We start from the raw sequence: 24,851 nt of genomic DNA on the forward strand, positions 1-24,851 counted from the left end.
GGATCTGTATGTGCATGTGTGTGTGTGTGTGTGTGTGTGTGTGTGTGTGTGTGTCTTGAGTCAGCTTTCTTTTCCTTTCTTATTTATTTTAAAAGCCTTAGAATCTTTTCTAAAGCAGGGACTCTGTTTCAGAACATTACACAGTGCTTTATTTAGCATTAGTGTTGTGGGAGAAATCACATTCCAAGAAGAATTGAGCTGAAACCACTAAAACTAATCTTAATTATCACTTCTGGTGAATTAATGTTTTAAAGGCGGAATAAAGGTTTATTTTCAGGAATTTAGTGATGTTTGTATTGAACTCTAATGCTGTGTACAAACAAACAAAAAATGTATTAAAGCTTCAAAGTAGGATTCATCTGACATGTTAACTTTTTTTCCTTCTGAGCATATGTATTATTTACAGACACATGATTTGCAAATAAAAATTCTCTACTCCAAAACTTCCACCACAGCATTCCAATTGGGCATGAGATGTTGGGAAAATTTTTTCATTGTGTGTTTTTTTGTGTGTGTTTTTTTTTTTTTTTTTTTTGACCTGCATAAATCTTTATTTTCCTTCTTTCAGATGCGTCTACATCCATACATTACTGTGTTTGGCTGAATTCCACTCTAATATGATGCTCCATTATGCACCATACTCTGATGACCTTGCTACTTCGCATCCTGGTGGAGCCTGCCCTTGGCCGTGGGGTGTCAGCCAATCACTGCTTGTTCCATTTGTGCATTTGATTTTCAAGGTTTTTTTTTTTTTTTTTCCCCTCATTTAACGAAAAGTAGCATTGAAATAAATAAACTTATGAAAGATTCAGTATTAATAAATAAATGTGACACTGATGGATGTCTAAGTCATCAGGAATTCCATTCTCAAAGAAGTGGTTAGCAGACCTTAATAGTGAAGTCTTAAAAAAAAATCTAACAGTGTATTTCAATGATGATTTTATGACCCTGGCTCCGTGTGAACCACGGAAAACTAAGTCTATTAAGTCTTTGTTTATAATACATTAAATAACGACTTTGAATAAAATCCTAAATTGATCAGTAGTTGTAAAGTGTTATGTAATCAAAGCCTTTTCCAGTCCAGTGAGATAGTTTTGTTAAAGTAAAGGATAGTGTGTCTCGCTCATTCTGTGTGTGTATTTCTAAATTCCACTGTGCGTGTTTGTGTGTGCTCCCACAGGTGTATGCAAGGGCTTTGAGGAATATTTATAAAAATTATTGTTTGTAAGACACATTCGAGCGATCTATTTTGTATTTACCACAGGCACGGCCACTGTGTTGGTTTTTCCTTAGTCTGGAAATACTGACCAAAATATATGTAGTATTTTCAATGTTTTTTTGTTTGTTGTTTGTTTTGTTTTGGGGTTTTTGTTGTTGTTGTTGTTAAAATCCTTAAGAAAATTTAGAACCTTTGAGGTAAGTTATCTGTGATCATATTCAGAAGAAACATGCAGTTACCTATTTTTGTGGACTGCATTTATCTGAAAGCTATTCTATTTGATGTCAGATAACATAAATTCAACCAGCTTCTGAGAATTCAGCATGTTATATATTATTGAGTTGGCAAGTAGGAGAATTTTAGTTGTGTAACTAGTGATTTGCTAAGTACATCAGGGAATTCACTGAATGGTCTAAGTCTATATGCGTATATTTGTGTTACATCGCATGCATTTATGTACCTAAAAATAAGTGTTTCATATGTAAACTTTGATAATTTTATAATATATTTATCATATCATCTGCCCTATTAAAGTTTTCCCCATGTTTTGAAATGCTGACCAATAATGCCAGATTCTTGAGAATTTTTGGTGAATTACTGTCAATATAAAAGCCCTTTAAGAAAAATAAATAAATATCAGAACAACATTAAAATGCGGAATGATAGGAAATGCATGCTAACCTGTGTAAATCACTAGTGTGTATATTTCAAGCTTTTTATTAGTTGTCAATTTTGCAAAAAGGATATTTTCAGAAATATCACTGAGAGTGTAGTATCTGACTACACTCTCAGTGATATTTGACTGCCCACCTAATTATCCTCAACCCCTTATTTTGTTTTGAGCCCAAGTACCAGTGTAAGAAACTGGTGAAAAGAATTCTTACCACTTTCGCTTCTTGGAAATACCATGTTTCCTCTTCCTAAATAGTAAACCTCCTCAGATATATACTTAAACTGTGAATCCTGTAGCAAATCACATGAACTCAAGAACAAATTAAAGTCCAGAATTTGGGATAAACTAATGTGTAACCACAGGGAGGGAATATTTATGAATATATTCACAAAAAAGAACATTCTAAGGCAGAATTTTGCAAACTTGGGTTGCAACACACTATTGGGACATAAATCAATTTGTAAGTTTCTACCACAATTAGAAAGATATGAAATAAAGCAGAAAAATTTTGAGTATGCCATTCATATAGTAAGAGTAAATATTGTCTTGTACAGATTTATTTCAGTTGTGTTTGTATGCATGTGTGTCTTCCTGCTTTGGTTGCTATGTAAAAAATTTGTCTTATGTGGAAGCAGTCGAAAAGGATTGAGAATCACCACTGTAGATTGGGAAATGATAGCTATTTAATTATGATTTGAAAAACATAATAAGTCAAAGCAGAGAATTACTAACACTACCAAGAATTTTAGTGTGCTATTTGGTGGAATCAGAGTGGTCAACAGCAACAAGCTTTTGAGAAGTCTGTTAAGGATTCTGTAAGATGTCTGTTACCATTCCTCTTTGGTGTTTTGGGGTTTTTTTGGGGGGGCTTTTCTAGGGCCACACCCACAGCATATGGAGGTTCCCAGGCTAGGAGTCAAATTGGAGCTATAGCTGCAGGCGTAAGCCACAGCCACAGCAACATTACATCCGAGCTGCATCTGCAACCTACACAATAGTTCACAGCAACACCGGATCCTTAACCCACTGAGCAAGGCCAGGGATTGAACCTACATCCTTGTGGATACTAGTCGGATGCATTATGGCTGAGCCACAATGGGAACTCACTCATTCCTCTGCCTTTTTTCTTTTTTTCTTTTTTTTCTTTTTTTTTTAATCTTTGAACATTTCATTTTTGGTTCCTGTCTCTCCCCCCAACCCATGATCTCAAATGTTGTCCTCCACTTGAGGTCTCTTGACTTGTCTCCTTTCAATTTCTGGAATTTACCATTTAGGGAGGTGCCTGTGGATAGATAGAGACAGACTCAGAGCAAACCACCCATGACTCTATATATTTTAGCATTTGGACATTTCATTTTATTTTTCATTTTTAAAAGGTTTATTGAAGTATAGTTGATTTACAATATTGTAATAATTTCTGCTGTACAACAAAGTGACTCAGTTATACATATACACACATCCATTCTTTTTCAGATGCTTTTCCCATGTAGGTTTTCACAGAATATTGGGTAGAGTTCCCTGTGCTATACAGCAGATCCCTGTTGGCCAGTCATTCCATATACCTCTGTGTGCATGTGGCAATCCCAAAGCCCCAGTCTGGACATTTTATTTTAAAGGACAAGACATTACTTCATTCTTCATTACATAATCTAAAGAGGAATAGGAGAATGTAAGAGATTGGTTTAGATAAAGTTTCTTTCTTTTAACACTTGCAATATCAGCTGGTACTAGGTATGCAAAGAAAAATAAAAGAGTCTTTGTCCTCAAGGGATTAATATATTCCAGAAAATATTACAGAGCAGAAAAATGATAGATTATATTTGCATTATGCTTCTTAAATTTTAAAGCATTGAATGCATATTTGCTCCTTAGAGCAATTTGTGAGGAAAAGCACCATTATCATTTCTAAGGTGAGGAAACTGAAGTCATGAAGAGCTTTTTCATGACTTGGATGAAACTAGCTAAGAATTTTATCAAGTCTGAAGAAATTGCAAGTCAGAATTCGAAAGTACTAAAATCATTTGGGGAGACGGTAAAATTTGTGCTTTTGAATACAGTATATTTTCAGACTCATCAGGGTAAAATCTTCCCAAAAGAGCTAGAAAAGGCTCAGTTTTTCAAACTTTTTCCAGTCGCAAAGTGTGATTTATCCAAAAAAAAGGCTGTGTGTATAATTTGGAGATCTAATTAATTAACCTGACTTGTAAACAATCCCATCTGTGATTAAAAGCAAACAAACTTGAAGATCTAGGTAAATCATTCTAATCCTAACTCTAGAAAAACTTCAGAAGTAATTTCACAGTTTGAAATAGCTCTCTGGGAATAATTTCTATCTGTAACTGCAAAACACTTTTCTTGGATGTGTGTGATTTTTTTCAATCCATTTATTTTATAGAGAGTAGATTGATTTGCTTTATCTTTAATACATGGTGCAGAGTTTTATAATTAAAATGATGTCTAGGAGTTCTCCTATCACTGCAGCAGCTCTGATTGCTGCCATTTCAAAGGTTAGATCCCTGGACTGGGAACTTCCACATGCTTTGGGTGTGGCAAACAACAACAACAACAACAACAACAAACAAACAAACAAACCTAAAAGTCTAAAGACTAAAAGAAGGGCCTTATCTTCAGTGCGAAAATAATATACACAGGCATGGGCTCTGAAGCTCACAGGTACTGCCCCTCTGAATTTTTCTTGTCCATCCTAGTATTCCCAGTGCCTATTGGAGTGTCCAGCACATAGGAGACACTCCCAAGTAGTTGTTGAAGAGACCAACAAACTAAGGGCCTGGGCTTTGGTGCTGGGTAGCCTGAAAATCCATCCACATTGGATCACTGGCCTGTGGTGCGGCCACGTTTGTATTGGACTCTGAGAACATCCTAATTGTTATTTTCTTTCCCTGCTGAGTGGATGTCTCCATGATAAAAGATTCCCTGCTGGGTTGGCTAGAGTCCCTGCCTTCTCTGCTGAGTGTGTGACTCCTGTTTCTGCAGCAAATGAGCGATTCCCTGATTTCCCTTCCTTGCTTCTTCTCGGTGGTGTTATAAACACCAAACCCTTAAAAAAGATAGAACTAATCTAAAGCAAACACGTAAGGGAGGCACTGGTGACAGTAGACTTCTGATATATTTTGAGGGGCAATGAAGAAGCGTGCAAACACATAGGGTTTCAGGATTTTTTCTGGAGATCCTTATCTGCAAGGAAAAATGGATACCTGTGCACTCAAACACATGCAGGAGTTTTTGTATCAGTCAGTTTCTATATTCCTCCAGGTATTACTCACTCACTGTGTCAATCCAAGCTCACTGATAATGTGTTTTGTTTTTTTTTTCCTCATTTTCATCCTGACTACCTCTGGGGAATGGTCGTCTTTAAAGGTGAGAACCCAGCATACCAGAGTTTCAGTAAAGAGAAACGTCTTCTTGGTGTATTCAAGAAAGAGGGCTCTATGCCCTTGCTGAGGAGTGATGGGAATAAGGTAGAAGCTGAGAAATGCCTTGCAACTCAAGAGTACTCCTTAGAAGCCCAGAAATTCTAAAAAGCACCTATTCTTACTTTTTTTTTTTTTTTTTTTTTTTTTTTTTTTTAAGCTATGGTTCTCTTTTAAAGAAGCACCTCTTTTAAATTGCAAATAACCTCTGAAGGAGTCGGTTCAGTCTTTGGTACACCTGAGTGTAAATTGCTGTAAGCAGATAACCAGGCCAACACCTCAGAAAGATCAATAGTTGTTAAGAAATGGGGCCTGAGGAAGGGTGAACATCTTTCAGGAGTTTAGAAGACTGAGACCTCTGTTAAGGGGCCAAGTGTCACAAACTCCAGCTTGGAGCCAGGAGGTAAGGTGAGATTATAGTAGAAAAGGTGTTCGATTCTGACAAAAGCAAATGTTTGTGGCCTTGAATTGAGGCCCTGGTGACTCTAAGGATGCCACTGAACAGAGGCTGGCTGTGTTTGCAAGATGGGTGTCAAAAAGTAGTAAATGTTTACTTTCTCCCATTTCTAACCAGGTGTTTTGTTTGGTTTTGGTTTTGGTTTTCAGCCTAGAGTATGAGGTCCAAGTGCTCTGTCTTCATTTTTCACCCCTGTTCCTTTGGGAGAAAGAGAAGAATAAAGGAGAAAAGAAGGAAAAAAAAAAAAAATACAACCACTGCAGGGCAATATACTCCCCTTCTCCCTACTAATATTATTAGACTACTATTGTCAAAATAGTTGCCACATTATTGCCGTATAGTTGTTTCTTATCCTAATTTAATTTGCTTCTCAGAAATTGACTTCTAGTAGGTCTGTACTGTATCCCAGAAACCTGAATTTATATCACTTCCTCCCTCTCAATTCTGATTGCAGAGGGTAGGTCAGGCTACAGGAAAGTAGAGGTTTAAAGCCCCTCCTAACTTCTGCTTACTGGTTCAGTCTTCAACAGTCTAGAAAACCAAAGCTGAAAATCTGCTTTCTTGCCCTGGCTCTGTCACTTACTGGCCAGGATGACCTTACGTAAGTCCTTTCAAGTTGGAAAGCTTCTCAAACTCAACTTCTGTCATTTTACATAAACAACCCCTGCTCTGATTACATGACAGAGAGTTTGTGAGGGTCATGTAAAATGTTTGGGATTTGTAAAACACTGTTACAACTTAAGATAACACGTCTCTCTACTCATGAGTTTCTCTAACCCCTTCTTAAAGCATGTTTACACTTTTGGGATATTTTCACTATCTGCTATATTAAAAAGGTTTTGGTTTCAATTTCTTGTTAGTTTTTGTTTGTTTGTTTGTTTGTTTGTTTTACAATCACATGTTGGAAGCCTCTGAAGTTGTCTTACCCTGCTTGATTTCTTCAATCAATGTATCCCTGGTTAAGTGCAGCTGGCGCATGTGCCTCTCCACAGACCAATAGGCACAGGGTATTGTCTGAAACCATTTCAGTGCCTGTGAGATCTTGATGATAAATAAAGAGAAAAAATAGCTTATGGATATAAAGAAAGTAGTTTAAGAAAGGTTCGCAATAGTTTGCATCCATTTTGATACTTTAAAAATTTTTGCTACTTTTTATCAATTCTTTCTTCTGTCATGCAGTATTTTCTGGGAGTTTTTCCTTCATTCCTCATGCTCAGCCTCTACCATTAAGAGCACTCATTTATTGAGCTTTAATTCTATGCCAATCACTCTGCCATGGGGGCAACCACATAACACTGACTGTTCCTAACAACTCCAGGAGGCAGGTCCTATTATGTTTTCCATGGCATGTATGTAACTGGACACAAAACCAAACAGAACCTCTCAGGTCCCATCCTCTCTACATAAAACAGGGAAACTTAAGCTACCTGGAGTCAACCCTCTTCTGACATATTCCTTTCTTCAAGTCTGAGACTATTAGCACAGCAGTCCTGATGGATTTTAATCTACATATTTACATACTGAGGCTTTTGCGTGCATTCTGATTTAGTCCACGATACTGCCATGTACCCCCAACAGGTTTAGGAGAGTCTGTGCTGGTCTGCAAGGGCTGCTGTAACAAACTACCATAGACAGTATGCCTTAAACAACAAAAATATTTTTTTCACAGTTCTGGAGGCTAGAAGTCCCAGATCAAGGTGCCAGCAAATTCACAGAGAGGGTGCTCCAATGTTCTTTCTCTTCTTTGAAAGGACACCAGTTCTATCAGATTAGGGCCCTACCCTTCTGATGTAATTTAATTGTAATTAACCCCATAAAGACCCTAACCCCAAGTAAGTCACATTGGATGTTGGGGCTTCAACATAGGAATTCATTCCATAACTGAGTCTATTCTTGGTCCAAGCAGAACACATTGGACTGGATCATCATTTTTTCATGAGCTTATCATTCACCACACAGTCTGTATGCTCAAAGGAAGAAAGATATACTTTACATTTTAAAGAAACCTCTTCCCCTTTTCAAATCAGCTCCAGAAGGCAGCCCTGTAGATGTGTTCTTGGCACTGATGAAAAATTGGTACAATTGCTATAGCTTTTGTGAAAAAAAAAATGAATCTATAACATGTATGCATATGCATAAAATTTGAAGTTCATTTTTTAGCTTATTATATCTAACTTTTTATGTACGTCCTTGAATGCTTTTTGCAATTTTCAGCTTTCATGGGCATTGGTGATATTAAATAACATCTTGTTATTTTATTTTTGCCAACCAATAAGCACATGTAGGTATATTAATTAATGTAAAATCAATATTTGTATAAAAAAGCCCCAAAAGTGTTCCATAAATGTAACAGAGCTCTTTTAAAATGATGATGTTAATATTTAGTCTTAAATATCTAGTATATTTTCAGCATTAAAGTCCAAATGAAAAGCAGTAGGAGTTAAAGTAGGGGTGGAATCACTGGAACCAGTAATAATGTAGGCTTAATAATACCTCTTTTTAAAGGACAGTCAACAAATAAAAAATAAAAAAAAAAAATAAAGGACAGTCTCAGTGCATTTTCACACATAGTGACATCATTGGCCTGACAAAGACCCAGTGGGTCTTGATTTCTCCCGGCATACGGAAACTGCCAAGTATGTGCTGCAGGCTGGTCCCTCAGTCCGAGTGACTCCTCACTAACTATTATTATGTATGTGTGCAACACTTGTCATCACAACACAAATCCATGGACATATTGAGGAGTTTGTTTTTTTTTTTTCCTTCCACTGTGCCTTCTTTCCTAAAAAAATTAAAAATTCATGTGATAAAATACATAATGAATAGCTTGGGAACTACATATGTGTGTGTGTGTGTGTGTGTGTGTGTATCCTATAGGTTATATGACATGGTGATTTTTTTTTTTTTTTTAGGGTAATAACACAGGGTAAACTCATCAATGTCAGGAAGAGGAACTTTTTTCTCTCCTTTGGTTAGAATTTCTAGGCAACAGAGCATAACAGCTGAATAGACCTTTTCTAAGAAGTACCTTTCCAAGCTTCCTGAGCTAATTTTACATTTGACCCCCTATATTAAAAATGGCAAGTTAATCAGTTCTTTTGTTCAGGCAAATGGCAATAATTATGGCATAAATTTAAAGGTTTTTTTTTTTTTTTAGTTGCATCTAAATCTGCTTTTCAGTATATTTAACTATTGAACACAAGGACCAGTTATAGATAAAAAGAGGGCATTTCTATAGGACATTATGAAAAAAGATGGTAATGCATAGTTTTTCCAAACCAATGTTAGGTCAGGAGCATTAAAATTTACTTTATTACAAAAACTTCTTGCCTTTTTCTTTAATGTTTTACCTTTAATAAGAAACTAACTTGTGTATGTATATTTGTATATGTGTGTATAATATGTATAGGCATATATGCATTTAAAGACACAATACACACACAGGGGTAATATAGTTAACATTTCAGAGGGCAAATATTTAATGAGTGATTATTCTATGCTAAATAATTATGTGCTTATATGCAAGACACTGCTTCAGGCACTGGAGAAACAGCAATACTAAAAACAGACAAATATCCCATCCCCCATGGAGATTCAATTTTACTGGGATAATACATAAATGATAGCTAAATTTATACTGCACACTATGTTCTATGCACCAGTCAATGTATTTTATAGGTATATTAACCCATTAAGTAGGTACAGTGACCCCATGAAGAACACCTATAACTGTTTTCATTCTGTAGATGAAAGTGATGCTCAGTAGAGTTGAGTAACTTGCTTATGGCCTCACAATTTGCACAGTGACAGAGCTGGGTTTCAAGTACACTCTGGCTACAGAGGCCACACTCTCCACCACTGTGCATATGCCAGCTAGAGGGAACACATCTATTTTATGGCCACTAGTTCTGAAGAATGAAATTGAATTCACTGACTTCTCTTAAAGGTTTCAGTGATATTTCAGCCTTTTACTATGTTCTTGAAATCAAGTCACTCAGTCCATTTTTTTTAATAGTACCGTCTTAAACCTTAATCAAAGTGCACATCAAAAGATGGAAAGATAGACTTTAGACTAGTAGATTTTCCCTCTACTCATTCTGTGCTCTGGGCAACACCTCATAAATACATGTTTCCCTTTTTTGTTATTTGAGTTCGGTGTTCTTCATTTCATTCAGTTTTCACGTACTCTGTTATGTATGTTATTAATACAGCTAGGAAAAGACAAATTCATTATTTTTTCATGAACTGATGTTTGATTTAAAATAGGAAATGCCTTTATACAGAGAATAAAAATTAGATTTTAAAAACATACATTTTGTTTACCTTTTACTAAAAAGAAAAGACATATTTTTCTCTAGTATTTCTTTTTTCCCTAAGCCTTCACAGCATTTGAAAGAAAACAAAGTGCAAGTGAATTCCTTGTAAGAGATTTTCTATAACGTCCTCTAGTCTTTAGGCGCTCCTTATTAAACATCCCCTTAAAATATGACCTACATCACTTCACAGTTTTTTCTCCTAAAATATGTTGTCATTTTATTTCTTTATTTAAACTTTGTATGTTTCTTTATGAGACACATTTCAGCCACCTAAAATGCAGTGCATGAATGGATACCAGTGAAACCCACCCATCTGAACAGACTCTTTATGACAATAGTGATATACTCATTTTTGCTATGACAATGTTTTCCTAATGTGTTGATGATACTTTTTATTATAGGCTATTTATTCACCTCTATCCTCTTGGCCAACACCGGAAGTTCTGGCAATGGTGGACATATTTTTCTACTTGGCTTAATCTCCCTTTCTCTTTATCTCAGTCAACTCTAGGCAGTAACTTTCTTGCTTCCTATCATGGGTCCCCAGAGGAATGGATTTTCTACTTGGGAGCATCTCCACTTAAGTCTTTGGTGTTTTAAGCAAAGTGTTTTAGTTGAAAGTGTAGCCTATGTTCATATTTTAGCATTTAGTGTCCAATTCAGCTCAATTCTTGTACTATCAAAAGAGGGCTGAAGGTGTCATATGAGGTAGATGTCTCAAAATAGGAACCTTTCTAATATGATGCTGGACTTGGTTATGTAATATCTCTATACACTTGTGATCATATGATTTATATAAGTAAAAAATTTTAAGCATTGGAATTAGAAAATCAAATTGTTGTGGCTGTTTCCACACAGTCCACTTAATAATTTAAGAATTTTGTCTGTAGAATTTTGTTTCCTTAAAAATAAGTATTGAAAATATTGCCACCCTTGCAGGGAGTTCCCATTGTGGCTCAGTGGTAACAAACCTGACTAGTATCCTTGAGGATACAGCTTCTATCCCTGGCCTTGCTTAGTGGGTTAAGGATCCAGTGCTGCCATTGCCGTTGCCATGAGCCGTGGTGTAGGTCACATATGCTGCTTGGATCTGGCATTACTGTGGCATAGGCCGAAGCTCTGAGTGGACCCCTAGCCTAGAAACTTCCATATGCCACAGGTATGGCCCTAAAAAGCAAAAAAACCCAAAAAATATTGCCATCCTTGCAGTTATTTCTTGCTAATATAAAAAAGGTATGATAAACTAGTAAGGAATCCAAATAATAATCCCTGCCAGCCCTCACTTAAATTCTTACAAAGCCCAACAGATCATCTCCTTACCATTTGGTTAAAATTTTGGTACCAATTTGGAAATAACCAATTTAAAGCCAAAAGACTCTGGAAATTAATCAGTGTTAGTTATTGGCCTAAGTATGAACATCATACATACAATCTAAAATTACTGCATAGTTAGAGTATAAGCAAAGTAGAATATGTTTTGTTTTGAGTTGGAAAGCTTTCAAATTTAGTGTCTGAAAATGGACAATTAACTTATGAATCTGTAAAGTTCAATGTAGGTATTGGTATATACTCAGAAATATACCAAAAGAGAAGAAAAGACCAAAAAATGCTCTGTCTTATGAATAACCACATTGTAAGGACCTGATGAAATCCACAAATTAGTCTTCAAGTATTATTATCACTCTAGCAAAATGTTTCCTGGATACACTTGTGATTTGTTTTTTTAAATCCACTTAGACAAGTGGGAATTATTTTCTATTCCTAGCAATAAATAGTACGAATACCTACCTTCCACAGTAAGCAAGTAATAAAAGTGCATGCTTATGTGTTCTTGAGAATTCACCGCTATTAATTTTAAACTTTTAGACTGTTCTTTTATAAAACAACAATTGTTGCCTAAGCACAAGGCAGAAACTCCTAATGGCAAATAAGCATTTACAATCACGTAACTGCTCTTTTAGCATGAGAAGAATTTAGTTTTACTGTAGGCTTATGCTTTCAAATATCTGTAATATTGTTTGCCAATCATTAGATAATGTCAACCTTGAAGGACTTTAAGGGCTTGATGTCCCCATTCTGCCACATTACAATTCATGGGATCACATGTGCACATTGTGAAGGAAGCACAGACCTGACTTGTAAATAAAAAGTTAATCCGTATACAGTATTTCTATAACCTGTGTATATATGTGTTTGTATATATTTCTCTACATCAGAAATGCTCACTTTGACATTTCAGGCTACAGAGGTGACATACAAAGAAAATGAGAATGATTTGTATGAAACCTAAACGAAGGACATCTAGCCACAGTTCCAGTGCTTAATTACTGTGTCATGCACACTTGTGCATCTTATCTTGTGTTCAGAATTGACCTGTGTGCTGCTCTTTTGATCTCTAGCATTAGTAAGGACTTAAAAAAAAAAGGGGGGGGGGCTGCCACTTGAGCTGTGAATTTTGTTTAGATTTAAAATAGTACTAGAAAGAAGGAAACTCTTTGTCACAATCTGTTTCATATAAAAAGATGTTGAAATGCAGAAAGATGCTCACATCTAAAGGCATGACTTACCATGTAATATGCCTGCACATTAGTGGGTACGGTCCTAGCTGAGAGGCAGGTGCAAATTTTATAAGGTTTATTTTGGTCTTGATCTCTAATATTGAACAGATCGCTTGGCTTTTCTTTATCTCATTTTTCCAACTTATTCAAAACTTCATGGGAAATGTAAAAAATCAAAGAATGAAGTGTTGGATATTGATGAATGTAATTCCTCTGGTAGTAAACAAACTATCTTTAAGGAGGATGGAAGGAGATTAAGCAAAAATGAAGTTAGGATGCCAAAGCTGAAATGAAGTATTTTCCTAGAAGAATTAGTTTAAACAATAATTTGATAATGTGCAAAAATAGAATATGTACATGTATGTGTAACTGGGTCACCATGCTGTACAGTAGGAAAAAAATTATGTTGGGGAAATAACTATTAAAAAGTAATAATAAAAGCTGAGACAATGATAAAATAAAAAAGAATATCTTGTTACCAAAAATAACAGTATTGTCATTTTATTCCTAGCACTCATCTGTGGAGGAGCATTGAAGATACATTAATTTATCACTGAGTAAAAGCAGAAATGTCTTATTGAAGAAAGGAGAACAAAAGTATGTTTCAGAACTAGAGAGGAAAGTCATAACTTACAAAAAGGAAAGAAATGAAGAGTTTTTGCTCAGGGGTCCAAAAAAATGTTTGGCTTATTTCTTTTTTATCATTTAAGTTGGTTTCTTGCTGGGCCTTTTTATTGAATAATTGAAAAAAGAAAAGATGAGGAGGAACTTTTTCAGCAAAGGCAAAAGGCAGTAAAAAAATATAAAAGTACTAAGGGAATATAGATGGGAAGTTGTATCTTTCTGTACTTTCACGATTGCCTCCGTTTCCCCCCAAACTTATAGTTGAAAAGCTCTGGAAAAATATCAAGCCCTGAGCAAAGTGCTAGAGAATAAAACATGCCATCCTGTGCTCTTTCTGCCCACCCCATTCTCACTTGTACTCACTCTCCCTCTCTCTCTCACACACACACGTACACACACATGCACACACTCCCACAAGCTCAAACTACATTAAGTTTGAACACAGCTGTATGTTTATCTTTCCAAACCTTCAAAATAAATCAGTTTAGGGAACACTGAATTTTGGGGGTATGTTGGCATTTTTGAAAGCTGCTTTCATAAAAATGATCATTAATCCTCTCAGTAGATTTCAAGTTGTGGAGGAAGATTGTGAGAATAATGACTTTAGCGAAGTGGACGCTCTGCACTTGGCAGTCTTCCTGAAAGACATCAGATTGTAAGCCGTCTTTGTTTCCCTAGATCCTTCAGCATCCTCTGCAGTGGAGTCAGTTTGCAATAGTCTGAGGTGCTGCTCTTTTCTTTCCCCTGTAGCATCCTGTAAGCTTTTACACTTGCTCCAGCTTCCCACCAAGCAGGCTGAGTTCTCTTACTGTCTCAGAGGAAGTCAGATGTCAGTAACTACTAAGCAGCCTAGTGATAAGTATTTTTTAAACATTGAATGTTTTTGAAGTTTTTAGGACCCCAGCTGCATTGAGGAAGCTGTAAAGGACTAACACATTTGGCATTTTCTCTTTGATCAGCAACTTTCCAATATTCTTCGATCACATCACTAAAAAATAGTAAAAGCAAAGGTAGAACTTGAAGTTTGCCTAAGATGAGTTGCCACCAGCCTATATGACTCTAAGCAATGAGAGACCTTAAATAAGACTACTGGAAGTTAGATGTGCAAATGAACATTGTTCATCCGTTTCTCTAACCCCGAAAAACGGGGTTATTGATGTCTCATTGTAACAGAAATATAGAGCAGGAGGTCACGGTCTTGTGCTGGAGACAGTCTTATAAAGGTATAATTTTAATGTAGCATGGTAACGGCTGTAATAGGAGCTTTAGGTATTTGGGGAAGGACTTACTGATTCCTAGGAAGGTTGATCATAGGTAATTAATTACTTCACAAGGAAGTTATGATGTGGCTTTGATTTCTTTCTCCTGCATCAGTCCTGCATTGATCTTGCACCCTTGGCCATGGGCATTAACTATTCTCATGGGAACTGAGTTGGTACTTTATCCTCCTCCTTTACATTTTATTTTTTTTTTGTTTTTTATGCATTTCTAATGGATTTTTTTCCCTTTGATTGTTAAAATTAGCACCAGTTCATGAACAATTCAGTTAGCCTCACTGCCTTGTCGTTATTCTATCATTTTGACCAAAAGCTGAACCTGCTCGCTGTAAGTGTTCACTCTAAATTCTTCACACTTGGCTCTGACGGATTTTAAGTAATTTTCTGATGGCAAACCACCTTCAAATGGGAACTATTACTATCACTGAATATATTGAAAGAAAAGAGGCACATGCTGCGAAGAGATTTCCAAAAGAGGAGTCATATAGATGCTTTTAATCATGGCAACATTACTGGAATGTGTATACCCTCTCAAGGCAACTTCTTTGAAAAATACAATGCTTTGTCTTAGTCATAAGTTATATTCTCCTAGAAACATTTAGTCATGTAATTTTGTATTTTCACATCTCATATTTATTTTCTGCATTGACTATGGAAATTGCTATAGCCCTGGGGCATTCTAAGAAATATTGTAATGATTTTGGGTGCTCTTCATTTCTTCTCGTGCTCTCTTTTTTAGCCAAGCACCTATCATGTGTTCTATTAACGCTGATACCTGCTGTCAACTGGTTTCCAGATAATCCTGCTTAGGTGACTGTTTGATGACAGCTTTTAAGATATTGCCTCTCTAAGTTATATTTGTATTCACAGAGGATTCTGAAAGAACAAAAAGCCCCACTGTGAAGCTTTCTAATGAAGGGATTTATGCAAGACATTATCCAGAATATAGAGGAAAACATCTGGAGACAAAAGCAATCCTGGTTGACTTTGCTCCTATCATCCTGGGTCCCCTAATCCTGTAAAGATTTCACTTCACAAGAGATTTTTTTTTTCTTTTTTGCTGTGCTCACAGCATGCAGAATTTCTCAGGCCATGGATTGACCCCGTGCCACGGCAGTGACAACGCAGGATCCTTAACCCTCTGTGCCGCAAGAGAACTCACTTTGGTTTTGTGTCCGGGTGACAGTAAGGAGTAAAGGATTACTTATTTAGTGCCAATGCCACTTAAGGTCAAATAACTGACTTTATTTCATGTATATACACAGACACACATACATACACATATATATGTATATATAATTTTTCCTCAAAAGAGATACTATTATATTTTAGATCCTGGGGTATATTTTAGTCTGGAAGTCTCTCACTCCCCAGGAGATAGCAGAGGCTGATAATTTTAACTTGGATGATAATTTTTTAAATTAAAAATTATATTTTTATCATTGCCAAAAAGTATGGAAAAGAAGCAGCAGGCAGAAAGGTCACATGTTTTAAATGTCCTTGCCAAGCCTCATGGTAAAAGACTCTTCAAAAAGGTTACTTATTGGAAGAACAACCAGATTGATTCCCTGGAAGTTAGATTCAGTTGGGAGGCCTACAACATGATGGGAGAGCAGAGGGTAGGTGTTCTGGAATGAGTGTCACTGCACAACCAGCCTTCATAGCAATCTTCCCCTTCATCTTCTGGCGTCTCTCTTTCCTTGTGTCTTGTGCACCAGCTTTTCAGTCCCTTGAGACCTTATTTCCAGTTTCTATTCCTGAAATCCAACCCATTTATTTTCTACAAAATCTTTCTGAATCTCTATGTAATTCTCTCAGGACAACAGTTTAAGCGAATGCATAGAATGGGATATTTCACTCTTAATATTCCTAGCAACTATTTGTAGGAATTGAAAATTGACTTGATGCAAAAACATTTCTGCTAACAACTCTTATTTCAACTATCGAAGTCTGGCTAATGGAAAATAATTTTTTCTTTTTTCTTTTCATTCTTCTTTTCCTTTTCTTTCTTTGTCACATTTTTAATTGGGTAGAGTCTAGTAGACCACAAAGAGATGTTTGTTGCAGTGGGCTTTTGAAGATTTAGTAATACAGGTTATTTTTATCACTGCGTTTTTTTGTACCACTGGCATCATGGTGAATTCTTTTCATGAATCAGAACAGAGCAGTATAATTAATCATTTGAACAAGATATATGATGTGTCTTAATACTTTAAGTATTTTAATGCATTTTAGAATTATTCTCCATCATGGCACTTTATATCATGGTTTTTTAAAAGGTGTTAGCTAAAACCATTTGTGTAATGATAAAATGTTTCAACATACTTTATATAGTTAACTTTGAACTGCATCTAAGAAAATGGAGGCACTGCAGTAATACACAACCAGGAGACTTAATTATGTCCTGTGGGATGTTGGTAATGTAATATCTTCCAGGCCTTACTTCAGTTTTGAATTAGTTTCCTATTGCCTTTAAATGATAATCATTTAGTTCTTACACCTCTGATGGTCAGAAGTCAGAAATGGGCCTTATACTTACCATGCTATGAACAATATATTGTCAGGGATGTTAATTTTTTTTGGAGGGTCGAATGGAGAATCTATTTTCTTGCCTTTTCCAGTTCCCAAAGGCTGCCTATATTTTTTTTGACTCTTGACTCTCTTCCATTTTCAAAGCCAGAACTAGCTGGTAGAGTCTTTTTCATGGATCATTCTGGCCTTCTCCTTCCTCCTTCTTATGTACATTTAGGGACATTGTGATTATATTGGACCCACGTGGATAACCCCAGAAAGTCTCTTTATTTTATGATCAGTTGATTAGAAACTAATTCCATCTGTGATTTGAATTCCCATTTGTCATGTAAGGTAACATATTCATACATCCACAGGATTGCCATGTGGACATCTTTGGGGTGGAGGGGAGGGGGTCATCATTCTGCTCACTACAGGTCTGATAGGCAAACATTCCAAAAATTTGGTAACCACATTTTATAGACCACAAAATACTATTTGGCAGTCTCTAGTCTGTCCTTTTAAATCCCAACATTTTATCTTATCACCATATAGGCATTTCATTATTACCTCTACTGTATCTTACTTTTCCCTAAAAATAATTTATTTGTGTTTGAAAAAGCTTGAAGACAGAGAAAGCTGAAGTGCTTATTTTTCTCTGTAAGATAAACTTTTATATATAAAGCCATCAAATGTGTTGAGTTGAAATACAGCTTTGTGATTTCGCTATCAACTTTAATAGGAGTTTGCAGCAACTTTTCAAACTGTTTATTCAACTTACGAAGTATTCATTATGTACAAATACTGTGATTGTTGTTAGATAGGGTCTGACTAACTTCCTCAACCAGAGGCAGTAAAGAGGTGAGACTAGTTTTGAGGTAGAGTAAATCTGGGTCCTCTTTGGCTGTCAGTATCCTAATCTAATTTGAGGATAACAATGTCTGCCATGTAGGAGTGTTAAATGAGATAATAGATACACTGATCCTGGGACATGCAGGGACTCAACAAAGGATGGTGTCTTTACTCTCTAGGATGTGGCCTGACAGGGATACCACAAAAGGGATAATACCATGGCAGGGCTATGTTGAAGGCAGTCAAATGTAATTTTATTTGGCACTAGTCAGAAATATAATTCCTCTCTTCCTAACTTCTATGGCTTATGATTTGTTTGATTGCAGGAGCCAATACTTACTATGATTGGGCTAGTAGTTATCAACAGAGGAAAGGATATATTTTGATTTAGAAAAGATCATTCAGTCATAATTTACTTGAATGCATTCCATTTAGCCTTACATGTATTTCCATTGGAGAATGTGAATCTATGATAGTGTCCCCCGAGGAAAGAAAAATAAATAAATAAATGTTGCCTCAAGAAAAGATTTGGTCTCACCCATTCTCGTCAATCAGTGTTCCCTGAGATACTAATGGAGACATTAGCTGCTGTTTCTTTGATTTCTGAACTTCTCAGGGCACATATGTACTGACATCACTTCATTGCTTAAAGTCTGATAGCAGTTTGTGTCTCTATCTGAATGAACAAACTTCAGTAGGGCTGGGTTTTGTGCAAGGGGAGAGGGAAGTTAGAAGCAGTCTCTAGAATTCTGAAAGGCATTAAACATCTTGCTTGCTTTAACATAAAATGATCAAATACATAAGCATGCCTCAAGTTATTCTATTTTTCTATTGTAATTCTGGTGGCCATTTTTGTAGACAGGGTCCAGAATACATTGTCTTTGAAGTAAATTTCAATTGTCAATACACCATTCCTGCAACATTGTTCTTCTAAGGGGCATGTGCATATTAGATGACTACCTATATCACTCACTATATTTATTACAGTGCCCAGAGAATTCCATTATGTCTTTTGCATTTTATAGGAAACTCAACAGCCCTGATTATGAAACACTGGAATTTAGGCAAATAGTAAAATAAGGAAGTTTAGTTCACCAAATGTTTACAAGGCCAGTATGAAATGAGATTATGACTTAGATATTAAAAAACCTGTACACATCATTATCACTCAGTAGGATTTTTAGGTGCATGTTTTTTTAGTGACTCTATCAATGTGTTTCATTTTCTTATCTGTAAAAATAGGTATTCTAACAATATCTATTTATAGAATTATGGAGCTCAAGTGAGATGAAGTAGCTGAAGGTCATCTATAAATTGTAAATTGCTTTACAAATGTTATTTATATCTACTACGTAGATGCCAGGAATGCTGCTAAATATTGTACAGCGCACAGGGAAGCTGCTCACAGCATAGACATATGATACCCAAAATGTCCATAATGCCAAGATGGAGAGACCCTGCCCTATAGTAAGTAATGGCCACTCTGTCTCACCTCTAGGCTGAAGGCAACAAGGGGAGAGAAAAGTTCATAGAATTAAAAAGGAGAAGTCTTTGGAGAGGGCTGCCCAAAGTAGCCCTGGAGACTGGGAGTTGGGGAATAAGTACCCTGACCTCTTTCATGGCTCTCTTTTTCAGTCTAGAATTCCTATTGGCCAAAGCTGGCTCTAAGCCAGAGAGAAAGGATTCTGGGAATGCAATCCATATTAGTCAATCTCCTGGGTGTAGAATGTCATCATGTGGATAAGGATAAGAGTGGACAGAGCAGGTGTGTGTGGAGGGTTGAGAAATTAAAAACATTTAACCCCAACCATGAATCCCTGTCTCTAATTAATATTCAGCTCTGTGAGTTCATGAGGAAATGATGTCTGTGGATAGGTTCATTTATATGCAGAGAGAAAACTCAATCGTGGGTACAAATTGGAAGTGAAGGAAAATTCAGAAATATATCAGTAAATTAATTCTTCCCCAGAGATAGTTTGTGTTTGTTCACCTCAGTAAAACATGGTAAGCACCTGCGTGTACCTTGTTCCACTATATGTCTTTTTCCATTTATGTTCATTCATTAATTCTCCAAGTTACCAAGAGTGTGCTGAGTGCCAGGTACTGGTCCAAGTACAGAAGATACAAAAAGTGGCTATAAAATTGTCCCACTCTGGAAGCAGCTTTGGATGTAGTCAAAGAGACAGTTTATATAAACAAACTACTGCAACACTTGGAACATTTATATACGAAGTAATATGGAATTGAAAGGGGATACTAATTTTGAGGGGAAGGGAGGTAGGGAAAGGGGTAGTAGAAAGTGCCCTTGACAGAGTCTCCAAGGTCGAGGAGGTGTTTCATGGACAGGGAAACAGGAATAGTTAGTACAAGATTTACAAGTGTCCTTTGTGGTGGAGTGGACACAGTGGGTAAAAGTATGCTTCCTATTTCTAAGGACTTGGTATGACATACTAAGAGATTGGAACTATAACTCCAAAGTAGTCGAGAATCATTGGATATATGGGTTATGTTAGTGCAAAATGACTTAATTTTAAAAAAAATTCAACTTCTGTACCCTTGCGTGGTATGAGCCATTGAGAATTTTGTCTTTAAATTAAAATCTTTTAAAATAATACCTTAAACTTGATGCTGCACCAATTCAATTATTTCTGAGAGAGCTTAATTTACTGAAGATTTTACTGAGGCATTTTGATGTTCAAAAGTGCTAGCACTTAATAAAAGTCCTTTGCTGGGTTGTTCTGATTAAAATGTTAGAGGATCAAAAATCTCAGAAATATTTTGAGAATAAGAGTCCTTCTTCAGTTTCTCAACTATAAACGTTCCTTAAATCCTCAGATGCACACTGAGAAATAGTTCTCATATCATTATCTTTTAGAAAGTTGTGAAATAATCATAGTTAGGAGGCAGAATTTTTAGTGTAAGTCTGTAAGCTATATAATTGGGAGTAAGGTTTTATATTATGTGGATGCACATAATTTGACGCTGTTTAAATATGACTATACATGTAGAGTTCCCATTGTGTTACAGTGGAAATGAATCCTACTACTATCTATGAGGATGGGGTACGATTCCTGACCTAACTCAGTGGGTTAAGGATCCAGAGTTACTGTGAGCTGTGGTGTAGGTCGCAGATGTGGCTTTTGCAGCTCTGATTTGACCCCAGCCTGGAAACTTCCATATGCAGCAGGAATGACCCTAAACAGCAATAAATAAATAAATAAATAAATAAATAAATAAAATAAAGACTATATATATATTTTTCTTGGTCTCTACAAAATTTATTACCTCTTATGTCCTGCCATCACATTTCCAAACCAAGGGATTGATCTCAAGAGTGGGGGTAGCAGCAACTAACTACATGCTCTTTTTTGTCTTTAGATTTGAGCCTAAAGCTGTAAGGAAATTTTCATTATAATTGAGTAATTTGCTTCAATATTTCCATTTTTATAAATAATGATTGTCCAAAGCTATCTTTGGGTCTGAGTATGAGGAATGTTAAAAATGCAGGTAAATATACCAGACGATGTGGACTCTTCCATTGCTACTGATGCTTTACAAAGCTTTCTGAGTCCTCGTCTGTCTTTTGGTGAAGGTCAGAATCTTAGTGATTACTAGTGGTTGTGGAAGCTGCCGATGGAACTTTGTTCCAGATTCTTATACGACCAGTCTCTTGTCTTCCTCTTCCCTTGAGGTTTCTTGTTTTGAGGTAGAAACACCTAGAAATGGACACATTTTGTGAATAAAGGTGTTTGGGCCCACATACACTGTTGCTATTTAAATAAACAGTAATTCAATTTTCAGTCGGGTAAGTAAATGACATATTACTGTAAGTCACTGAAAAATATTAAGCTTCAACATGGGAGCATTTGAACTTAGTGTCATGGATTTTGGGAAGTTCTGAAAGGAGTAAGAAATGTTTAGATTCCAGGAATCTGTGATTAAATTATATTAATGAAAGTGGAAGAGTCCTCAGCTGTTTGGTATGGAAGATAAAATACCATAAATGTCAGCCTCATGCCTGGGCTACTCTTTAAGTCATTATAAACAATCATGGGAACTATAAAAGACAAGGTCAAAGCATTTCTCTTAACTCTTCCACACAGATTCTTTTTATTTCTGGTACGTATCTCGTTTCCCTTCACATATCTTTAACTGTAAAGGGAGAGATAACCTTTACAACTCTCTCTTTTATTGATAAGGGAACAGAATGAATGTCCCTCAGAATATGTGCAGTTGCTGTATCTTCTAAGAAGTGTATTTTCTAAGAAGTGTATTTTCACATAAATTATAGATTTTGCTAAGTTTCTGTATGAAGGTGCATTGTAGACAAACTTGAGACATTTATTCTAGTGGGCGCCTATTCTGCGGGAGACTACCAAGAACACACCATGTCAGACAGCATTCCATGTGCCATATGATCTATGGATTTGGGGAGCAAGGAATAAGTTTGTGTCGGGCTTCCATGGCAAGGACCATTTTTAGGCTCTGTTAGAAGACAAATTGGTTCCTTTGTCACTTGACAAATATTTATTCCATACCTGCATTCTGTTGAGCTCTGTTCTTCTTTTCACATTGCTTCCATTCTAATTGAGAAAGAAGATGTAAAAACTATTACATTACTAATTTTAAAAATTGCAAAGTAGCCTCTTCCAAGTATTCCTCCCAAAGGCGTCATTACCAGTACATTCTGATTTCATTGCACGCGTAAATAAGGATTGTGTTGGAAGATAAATCAGTGTATCTCTCATTTAAAATATAGTTTGAATTGTATTTCATTAGTATGAAATTTATTGATAAAACCTTGATTTTATCCAAAAATGTTGCCGATAATATCATGTAATGGCACAGTATGCTCTGAAAATATGTTTTCATAAGATACACTGCGACTCTATACACACTTTTGTCAAACTGGAGTCAGGTTGGACAGTCAGTGTTAACTTAAAACTAAGCCACCTCAAGCAGTTAGCCTGATTGTGTCTACTCAGAGCCATCAAGATATGCTGCAAACACTCCTGTAGGTTTTTCTGGAGGGAGGAGGCAGCAGTGGAAGGGGTCACTATTAGCCTCTACCAAGATTCATTAGAACATGTCCTGAAATAAGTTTAGCTCCACATCAGGTAAGCAGCAAAGCATTCCCAAGTCATTTATCAAGTGAAAGGGAGGAGGTTGTCATATTCAAGCAGCCCCAGTGATGTGAGCAAAAATGTAGCACTTTATTATTTTCCCTTTCTTCTGCAGAAAACGTGATATATTGATTTATTTTAGATTGTTTAGGGTCTAAGGCGTTTTGTGTTTCCAAAAAGTTATGAATTAAAGGTCCTAAATTGTAAGGTGTTAATGGGAATGAAATTCACACCCAATGCAGGAGGATTTGGAAATAATAAATCTTGTCAGGCTCAAGGTACTTTTATTGCTGTTCAAAAAATGAAGGTCACAAGATAATACTATTCAAGGAAGTATGTAAGACATTTAAAGAGATTCATCATTTTTCATATGACATACAGGTACCCTTTTAAAAGATTTCAGTATTTTAATCTCTGATTTGATTTGGTATTTAAATATTTTAAGTCAACCCTGGAGAAACTCATATGTATTTTTTTTTTTGACATTACCTAATTGCATAGTGGATTAAATAGTGGATGGATGGTCAAAGTTTCTGATGAGTGTCTGTAATTGTTTGGTGGTGTTCAGATGGCTTCAGTAATTAAATTTATAATGAAGTTTAAGGAAATCCACATTAATAGAGCATCTGTTGTATATCAGACAGCGTGTCACTTGTGTTTAGGCTAATTAGGCTAATTTCATTCTTTCGGTGCTGATGGATATTGTTTTTATGTTGGCTTTCTCAGGTAAAGAAACTGAGGCTCAAACTTCAATATAACTTGCCCAAGACTGTGTACTCAATAAAGGGAAAAGTTGAACTGGAACCCAGGGCTCTGTGACTTCACAGAGGAGTCTAAGATTAGTAACCAGCCTCAACTGGTATCTCACAGTATTTGTGCTTTTGTATAATATTAATGGGGGGGCAAAAATTCAAATATACTCGATCTCAGAAAGTTAAACAACTTGAGTGTTTAAAAATTACAGGTTCAGCTCTGTTTTTGAGTAAGTAAACCACATGCAAAAACTTTATTTTCTGTAATTTTATAAAAGTTCTTCATTTTTGGTGGCGATCAGAGATGATGCAGAGTTTTGATTCTCTCTATGATTGTTTATATCTAGAGAAGCTTACATGTGAAAGGCTATTGTAAACAAGCTTCTTGGGTTCTGAAAGCTCCTTTCACTTCCCTGTACTCCTTCCTCACTGCTGCTCACAGTAAAAAAGAGAGGCCCCTGGGCCAGAACTCTCAAAACATCTTGTTCTCCGAAGTTATTTTCTCAGCAAATAAAACCTTCAGTGGCATCCCATAGGATAAAGTGAAGGCTGATGAGTAGACCAAAAAGATTCTTAGCAAATGAATTAATCCCTCTACACTTCTTGATTTATTCCCCGAGTACTCTCCACTCCAGCCACACTAAACTCTTTGCCGTTTGCCCTATGGAATGTTCCCTTTATCAGCTCCGTGCCTTTGGACGTTCCCTATCCTCTGAAATGTCCTTTGATCCTTCTCCAGTCCTCAGAAACACATGGATATTTCATGACTTAGTGACTCCGCTCAAATGTCACTTCCTACGCAGGGCTTTCCCTGCCTTCCACACAAAATGAGTTACTCTCCTGCTTTTGGTCTTGATTCAACATACGCTAATCACTTCGCATTGTAATTAATTTTTATGGGCCTATTCCCGCAATATTGTGACTTGCTCAGGGAAAAGGATTATATCGAATTTGTCATTGAATATGACAAATATGTCTTCTACATAGTAGGCTTTCAATAAAAGCTTGTAGAATGGTTTCAGTGGTTAAATTAATGAATGTAAGCAACAAACCTTTAT

General features: G+C 36.2%; 1 protein-coding gene across 9 annotated transcripts in view; it reads left to right on the forward strand.

Moving 5' to 3' along the window:
- Positions 1-24,851, forward strand: part of PCDH7 (protocadherin 7) — a 418,557-nt gene that overhangs the window by 9,871 nt on the left and 383,835 nt on the right. The window contains exon 2 of one of the 9 annotated variants that reach the window (XM_084970764.1): positions 569-1,331. Within the exon in view, the coding sequence (XP_084826890.1) occupies positions 569-604 (36 nt within the window). The 3' untranslated portion in view covers positions 605-1,331. 9 annotated transcript variants of the gene reach the window in all.

Source organism: Sus scrofa, chromosome 8 (genome assembly GCF_054392235.1).
Source record: "Sus scrofa isolate SSC_HxYL_T2T_F1_AM1 chromosome 8, Sscrofa_HxYL_maternal_Yorkshire_Landrace_v2.0, whole genome shotgun sequence".
Taxonomy (NCBI): domain Eukaryota; kingdom Metazoa; phylum Chordata; class Mammalia; order Artiodactyla; family Suidae; genus Sus; species Sus scrofa.